Below are 8,073 nucleotides of genomic sequence, written 5' to 3'. Positions count from 1 at the left end.
GCTCATAATTACTTGCTTTAACATCTTCACTTTAAACTCATACTCATTCAGACAAAGGTCAAGACTAGCTCTAGACCCAGGAACCCTATTTCCACTAGTAGGTCAGCGTCTGAGAGGACAGCCACATGAGGCCCAACCTGCACTTGGAGTATGAGCTGCACTGTAGAAGTGAAGATTTTGTACTTCGTTTCTCGTCAGAAAGGAGTTCGAAGGGTTAGAAGTGGCAGGGCAAGGGTCTCCTCTTATCTTACTGATGAGTTGGGTAAGCAACCAACTTGAAACGCCGCGGGAGTATACAGGTGGTTCTTAATAGGTAATTTGACAGCGTTACACTGTTAATGTTAACTTGGAGTGAGTACATTGGTGAATCTCACTGAATTTGAGTTTGATAGCTAGTTCTGTCTTCTAAAAGTAGATGCGGATACAGAAAGTAATAGCATAGACGATCAGAGTAATGCAACTATCTAGGAGACTATTAGCCTGCTACAGGACTGCCTCAACCATGTCAAGTCCACTTGTAAGGTGGAAAATCGTGCGCTGAATTCAACTGGTGCCAAACTAACTGTCAGGACTAACTGGCCCCGAACTAGCTGACATCACGAATTCCTTTGCAACCATCTGTAAGTCATGAGATCTACTCAGCTTGTCTATTCAACATACAGCGAGAAGATATTTCCTATATTAAGCTGCCCATCCTCATCTATTTTCCACATAGCACTGCTGCAAGTTCTTGAGATAAGCTCGTAATATGTCATTGTTAAGGTTTGAATATTGCAAGCATAGGAGCTTCTGGGCTATATGGTAGTCTTTACGCAGGTGTCCATACTTGGCGTGGGCGATGGAGACATTATTCTTTTCCTGAGAAATATCAGATGAAACCGTGACAAAACTTCAGGTCCCTGTCATAGTGCAGAAACATTACCTCGAGTCTACTTACTCGGCTCCACGATAGGTCGTATTGTACCGCTTTAAAGCAACCATTAAATCCAGGCTTGACAATATACCTTTCCATCTCAGGAAACTAATCAGCCTCGGTTTGAATACTTACCTTCGCATCAATTTTAGCTGCTATGCATTTAGCATCATTTATAACAGATGTAGGAATGCCGGCAAACTCGGCTAGACGTATGCCGTAATGTGCAACGTTTGTACACCCTTCTCGAAGTAGAAACTGATGTACCAAGTTGTTCGGGTAAGTCCATCTTAAAAAAATTCACAACCTATGGTGGAAAATTAAACCCCGAAATTCAAATGCCATCATACAAGCTTCAAAGTTTTCTAGGATAAGTTTGGAGAACAACCTACCCTAAAAACGATCACATAAAACAGGATAGGCTTGAGGGAAGATCTAACCTTGAAATCCAGCCGGTTATTGAGGATACTCGCGTCAAAATAGCAAACTCGCACATTAGGGTAAACGCTTGATAATTCTGTCAGTCGTTGCATGTGTGTGGCGAAAAGGACATAGCTGCCGTTCAAAACTCGGTAAGATTTTCGATAATAAAGTAATCATGAAAGCTATTTCGATTAATTGGAGAATTATCCTTATCGAAGCAAAAGTAGTCTATGATCTATGTTTTGCAAGCTTCTCTGCTCTGTGTGTGTAGAACATGAAACTATACTGGGAGGTGTTCTAGTGTTTCCCGCAGTGAAGGTCAAGGTTTAAGCCTTACGCCTTGAAGGACAACATGTATTCACAGCAACTCCATGCAATAGCAAAGCCATCCCCAGTTGACGTTGCTCTGCCCAACTCGTCAACCACCACGAGGCTTCTGCATAGAGGATCAATGGCGCTAGTTTCAATTAAGATCCTGCGTAGAGCCACCAACGCAGAACCGAGGCTTCACTGAAACACTGCTAACATCATCCATGTATGGAACAAAGTGATTGCTAGTATCAGTAATTCAAGTATAGAGAGCCTCTACCTTGAAGTTAGATTATTTAGTAGATATGCCGTCTCCCTCATCTCGGTCATAAACTGCACAGAAGAGGAGCACTCCCTCAATTCAGTTCAAGGAGGAGCATGAACCACATGGTCACCAAGGAATTTCCACCATAGATTTTACGTCTGACAATTTGAAATTGGACTCAATTTTTCCCCGCTTACAAGCCCATTCAGCAAACATTAACTTTCTAAGCACTGATCCCGCAGTACAATGCATTTTCGTGTAGCGGAAATTGGCAGTTGAGGACTGAAGAGCGTACGGTGCTAGAATTTAATTCTATATTGTCGGAAGTCCCGATGCGAGTAAAAATATTGTCTACTACACGAAATGAAGCAAATCGAGCTGGCACGTAACATCCAATATGTGCCATTATCGTTATGAGCACTACTTGGCGCAAGTAGGTACTCTTGCCGCTCCTGGTTGGAGAAAATCATCAAGTTATTCTCAAGGGATTTTTAAAAAAATTATAATTTCTATGCCGCTCTGCAGTCCAAACTAAGACTGCGGTAACGACATCGCAATAACAACAGATCGATTTTTGTGTGAAACTATACTCCAGTCACCTAATACTTCTCAGGCTGTTATCAGACGCGTACATGTTGGGTCCTGTCACAATCATAGTATTTGACGCTTCTGATAAAAAAGCGTTATTGGCCTGTATAAATATCCATAAGGCATCATGTGAGAGGATAATCTTGCACAAGTAACGGCATACAATTAAGGAGTGTTTTCCACTGCCAGAGCCCTCAACAGCGATGTATGTAACTCAAGTTTCTTCAAAATGTGAAAAACATTAAAAAAATAAAAAATAAAAAATTCATATCGAGGGGATGCGTTACCTTATCATCAGGATAGCATTGTTCTCAGGGCCTAGATTGATTTTTCACAAGAATCAAAACAACATTGGAAGAACACAAATAGAGGTTAGGAGCGCTAGCTGTACCACGAATTCTCCAGGTATGGTGCTTTCCAACACAGGGTGTCTGCCTTTTTCAATCGCCACAGGGCCAGTTTCTAAAACAAGAAGAAATGATTGTTACACCCTTCACCTAATAACAGTGCTCTTAGTGTGCTCAAAAGTTATATATACGGAAGTTTTTACCTGTAAATTCTGGTCTGATGTAACTCTCTTCAGGATTCGTTGATATCAGATTAGCAAAAGAGTTCACCATCATATCCAGAAGGGCAAGGGACTCGGACAATGATGTTAGGAGACGAAGATCCTCTCTGATTCGAGTGATCAGCTCTGCGACAATCATATTTCCAACCATGTCGTGACAACTCCATATACGAAAGATATGGACTACTGTTCTACTCCTATTACCTCCTACTGTAAGGTTGCTAAAAGGCAGGGAACCGAATTAACTTCAAATATGAAAATTAACTATGCGGCTACTGAATAGACTCCAGTCTGCATCTTAAGCTAAAGTAAAATGGATTCTACTTGAATATGCTATCTACAAATAGGGAATTTTAAGTAAGACCTCCAAGACACAAAGATGTTCGTTTGTAGCATTCTGCTGCGGCTTCCATATTCCTGTCGTTCAACTTGGAGACCACAACAAAGTTAAAGCTGTCAAATACTGCAAACTATTACAACCACTAAGTCAATCTCAAACATAACATCACGTACGAAGAGGTAGAGTTAAGAAAACAATAAGAAAAGCATACAAGCGATATTTAATCAAAATCTTGGTAAATGATCCTTACGGACGTCAGCTCGGATGTGGAGCAACAGATGATCTTTTCTTTCTTTATCACCTGAAGACATGCTACAAAAGTTACCGATAATGTAAAAACAAACATTTTAAGGGCTTTTCCTGCTGCTTAGCCCTCCAACACTAATCATGATAGACCTAAACTGTTCTAAGAGATGGGCATGCAATCACTTCAAAGATGTAGATGTCTTATTTTGTGTTAATTATGGTAATATTTAGAACATAGCCATTTGGTCAATCTGGTTGTGGATCGTGAATATTTCAGAGAAGCGCATATGGAGACCTGGTTGAATATTGAAGGTATGGAAGTTTGTTTCAAATCCTTCTCTGGAAAGCTGATGTAAAATCCACGATTGTTATTGAAGGGCATCTTCAAGTTCGGAAGGTTGAATTCTTCTCTATATCTCCTGGCCAGCTCATGAATTGCTGGAGACAAACAAATGTTATTGATGCCTCCGAGCTAATACTTCATTTTCTTTTGATTGACATGAGACAGTTATTTTAGAGCATCGTAAAACATTGGCAGTTTACCTTCACTAGTTGAAGAAAAGACTTCGCGTGCGACGTCAAGATAGCCGTCAATGCCACTTTTAACTGCAAAGCATTGCTGTGTACGAGACAAGAACAGTGCCCTTGAATGTACGATGTCCTCGTTGATGACTTCCTCAATTCTGTGTTCGAAAATTCAGGTTAAGGTCAAGAAAATACTTGTGGGTTCACAAATTTTAAATAAGATGATACAAATCGAGAAGTGCGCTAATTGAACATAGCCAAATTTCTCATACCTCTGCAGAAGTAGACGGAAGGATGGATTAGCACAAATGTCCTTGATGTTCCTTAGGAGAGAGCACTTCGCACCTTGCAACGCCTACAATTGTCATGATTGGGATATTCAAATGCCGACTCTAACAGTGCGGATTGTAATGGCTGAGACGTAGTTTACCGAGGACTACATTTGAGAGTGTTCACATCAACAAGGAAACGTAATGAAAAGATAGCGCTCAAGTACCTCTTGAAGAGTAGGTAAGTGGTCAAGGGCTTCCTTCAGAAGAATGATGTTACTAACCATAAACTGGCCAGCTCGTGTGGTCGATTTCGTGGTGGAATCATTGCTTACCTTAGCCTTAAAGCAAAAGGAGCAGAGAATACGATCTTGCGCATGAAAATGTCAGCGTCAATAAGGTTTTATTTTTTCAACAGCTAAACATGTAAACGAAATAACAGTGGCAGCACCTACCCACGCGGAGACCAAATTTTGGAAGGTCATTACATATGAGTGGTACTTCAGAAGAAGACAGTATTCAACATTTATTGACATTATTTGACCAATACAAAAAATCATTCGGAAGATGGTTTGCATAGACCTGTACCTATGTCCTTGGGAAACATCTCAAGAGCTCGTGAGATTCCGAAAAATATCTTGTCATCACTTGTGAGCTCATCCTGCTTATGTCAGATTCGACGGAAAGAGAACCAGAAGAGAGAAATCATTTTAAAGCACCCGCAGAATAGAGAAACATTCAGTCATATGACAGGCAGAAAAATTTGAGATAGACATCTCTTTCTTAACGTAAACACCCATGCTGCAGCTCATTTATCATAACTCAGTTTATGTCATAACTCTTAGACAAGCTCTGGTAACATAGAACCGATAAGAGTACGATATCACGGAGGTAGTGAACAAGGGAAGAGACAATAGAAAAATAAAGTGAAGAGGCCATTATTGTCACTTATTAATCAAATGGATATCGTATTGAATCATGCGTATCTTCTTAAGAATCTTCTGCTAATTCATCTTTCCATCAAATATTATGAAACAATACGTAAGAGTGCGAACGTTGTCGAAAATTAAGTTGTGCTCTTCAAAGACTTACCAAGCAATCCAGGCGGGTGTTGATAGTGTTCTTGTCCTTCAATGGCTGAAGAAGATTGGCCCTTAATAGGCGAGTTCTGCGATTCGCCGGAAAAGTTATGAGTTTTACAGTCACAAAAATAATCTACGAGAACGATCTGTATGAGTGTAAACAAGTAGTAGTGTTTACTGAGCAGGTTCATGCTCAACTTACCCTCCAGCAGTCTTGGTGGTCTTAAGCATCTCGAAAAGGCAACCTCGCTTCTTTTGTGGTCCGACTTGAATATGAAGCGATTCCACTAACTCCAAATTTTGTACACTGCACAGATAAATATGGCTATTATAGACTGAAGAACTAGGGCTAATCTCCAGTATCGAATGTGGTTGTTTGTATATTCCACCATGAATTACTGTAGACCATATTCTGCAATACCATATACACAAGTGTAGCATTGAGGCGTTCCTGATGCTGAAGGAACGCGTGACATATACTGAAGAAAAACTAACATCGACCTTATTGATGAAAACGCTGTGCAAATGAGAGCCAAGTCTATCAATCTTTAGAAACATATGGAACATTTATTTTCGACATGAGCCTCACCTTGTTCCATCAATATTCATGTGGTCGAAGGATCCATTGAGAGTAACCTGGTAATTACGTTATCACCATGGTTTTGCCATACCAACTGGATAATCACTCTACGAATATTCGGGCTTTTGAAGCACAACATAAATACCACAAGATTGAATACTAGGAATAAAAAGTTCACTTCCTTACTGTAATCCATAGAAAATTTTAGGAAAAGTTTTATTTCAGAGCTTACCTCTACGGATCGATTTGCAAGTGTGATGCCTTTCTCACGATCAATCCTGAACTTCACAAAATTCAGGATCAAAACTAGTAATTCTTTGCCTAAGTCCAGAACGTGATTTTTTATGAATTTACGAACCTAATACAGCTCCAGCTCTAAACTGTAGACAAATGGCGGCATTGAAAAGTTAACCTCGTTTACGAACCTCTATTTACGTTAACCGATTCATTACTAAAGTTTATTGAAATGATAATATACTTTTAACTGGTTATCTATAGCGACTGCACTCTCGATAATAAATATACCATCTGAACAATGCCGCAGCAGCACCGAGACAGAGATAGTATTGTTTATACGAAGCTTCCAATGTACTGTTGAGTGCTTCGTTGAGGACCAAATTCTGAACCAATATAGCTCCCTAAGTGCACAAAATTTTCAAGTTTATAGTGAGTGAGCAATTACACGACATCCTTGTCACACCTATGCGCATGAAGCGAAGCTACATCCGCCCAGAACTGTCATTTCTACGAAATTCGGGGTATTAACTCAGACTAAATTCTGCATAAAACGACTTTTCTATACTGAGTATCGCATCAACGCCAAGTGGTATTACATATAAAGCTTTGAAAAATCCCTTATATTAAGCATGCACTTCGCTAATTAAGGAAAAATTATTAAGAAGAAAAAAAAGGACATTCGTATTTCGCAATAAGGGAATCCAACAGTTATAAAGGCACCTTCGTATCATCGAAACAACTTCGGGATAATATCACCTGCAGAGTACGAAGACTAGATACACAATTATTAGCATCATGGTGCATGATTTCTCAGCATGGTGGTTTTGATGAATTAGATACGAAGATGCATCAAATTAAAAATTCTTTTAAAGCTCAAATGCAAAGAGACACACCTTTGAAGCTGAAGTACATTGGTTAACTACTGAGGTCAATCCAATTATGCCTTGAGGCGTAATCATATTAGCTGGTGTAACAATATCCGTCGGATCGAAGTACTGAAGCAACGTTGTAGTATTTTGATATGAACGACTGGTTTCTATGAACTGCGATAAATGTAGCTTTGCAGTTCTGAGGTCAAATGCCGCTAGACCGACCTACAAAAACATGTTCACCATATACTCTAAGTGCCATCCACACTCGCTAATAGTGATAACGTTTTTCTGCAAACGATTGCTACACGTTGATGCCAAATTCTAGTCTCACTCCAAACCATCCTTCTTCAAAGCTACATCATCGTGCCTCTATAAGAGATGATAATGTTACAAGAATTCAGAGAAAGCAAAATTCAAGCAACTCGTGCACATGCTTCTTTCTCGTGTTAGGTATCTCAATAAACACACGACTTTTCTGAAGCAGAAGCCATCAAGGGATGACAGACTGGCATTTTCCATAATCGTAACAGCTCCTACTCCCACTAAAACCTCCTTGACCGGAGCTTTCACTACACGGCATTTCACACGATGTAATGCAACGATCTATTACGCTAGAACTTGCTGCACAGTGTACCTCCTTAGCTCGATTCTCAATGAGAGAGACAACGAACGAGCTTGCTGCATCCGCCATGGCGAGATCGCTGAGCTGCGGTCTCAAATTGCAAGAATGATAAAAAGCGCATCACACGGATCGGAACGCTCAACTGTTTATCTCTATTAAAGGCATGACGGTGTGAACAGAGGCACGGCACATGAGGCTCGGTACCGCACCTGTCAAATTCTAGGTTCGGCACTG

The 8,073-nt window shown here is 40.2% G+C and overlaps 1 protein-coding gene across 10 annotated transcripts; it reads right to left on the bottom strand.

Moving 5' to 3' along the window:
* Positions 1 to 303: 303 nt before the first annotated feature.
* LOC112273082 (DNA mismatch repair protein MSH4) lies at positions 304 to 8,008 on the bottom strand. 10 transcript variants are annotated; one of them, XM_090256458.1, is made up of 24 exons: positions 7,852 to 8,008; positions 7,239 to 7,439; positions 7,066 to 7,101; positions 6,634 to 6,746; positions 6,341 to 6,386; positions 6,118 to 6,164; positions 5,731 to 5,835; positions 5,539 to 5,614; positions 5,035 to 5,107; positions 4,674 to 4,816; positions 4,450 to 4,532; positions 4,196 to 4,335; positions 3,948 to 4,090; positions 3,657 to 3,707; positions 3,431 to 3,494; positions 3,049 to 3,192; positions 2,890 to 2,960; positions 2,510 to 2,601; positions 2,206 to 2,362; positions 1,926 to 1,978; positions 1,674 to 1,811; positions 1,354 to 1,468; positions 1,049 to 1,171; positions 304 to 858 (listed from the first exon to the last, which is right to left on the bottom strand). In XM_090256458.1, the coding sequence occupies exons 1-24, from the start codon at positions 7,906 to 7,908 to the stop codon at positions 697 to 699; spliced, it is 2,433 nt and encodes an 810-aa protein (XP_090112584.1). In that variant the 5' UTR covers positions 7,909 to 8,008; the 3' UTR covers positions 304 to 696. The 10 variants fall into 10 exon arrangements, with proteins under 10 accessions (XP_090112584.1, XP_090112593.1, XP_090112590.1 ...); XM_090256467.1 differs by having other exon boundaries at positions 1,674 to 1,772; XM_090256464.1 differs by having other exon boundaries at positions 2,543 to 2,601.
* Positions 8,009 to 8,073: the final 65 nt, after the last annotated feature.

The sequence above is a fragment of the Physcomitrium patens genome, chromosome 2 (assembly GCF_059467195.1).
Source record: "Physcomitrium patens ecotype Gransden chromosome 2, ASM5946719v1, whole genome shotgun sequence".
Classification (NCBI taxonomy): domain Eukaryota; kingdom Viridiplantae; phylum Streptophyta; class Bryopsida; order Funariales; family Funariaceae; genus Physcomitrium; species Physcomitrium patens.
The sequence above is the reverse complement of the archived record's forward strand: the minus strand, read 5'-3'. Positions and strand labels throughout refer to the sequence as shown.

What these genes read in the sequence shown, in the direction of transcription:
- LOC112273082 (XM_090256458.1), bottom strand. Translation starts at nt 7,908, where the DNA reads ATGGCGGATGCAGCAAGCTCGTTCGTTGTCTCTCTCATTGAGAATCGA. An exon ending in TTGAGAATCGAGCTAAGGAG is followed by an intron (nt 7,440 to 7,851) that starts GTACACTGTGCA and finishes ATGTTTTTGTAG; the next exon opens with GTCGGTCTAGCGGCATTTGA. An exon ending in TAGAATTAAATTCTAGCACC is followed by an intron (nt 1,979 to 2,205) that starts GTACGCTCTTCA and finishes TCTTCTGTGCAG; the next exon opens with TTTATGACCGAGATGAGGGA.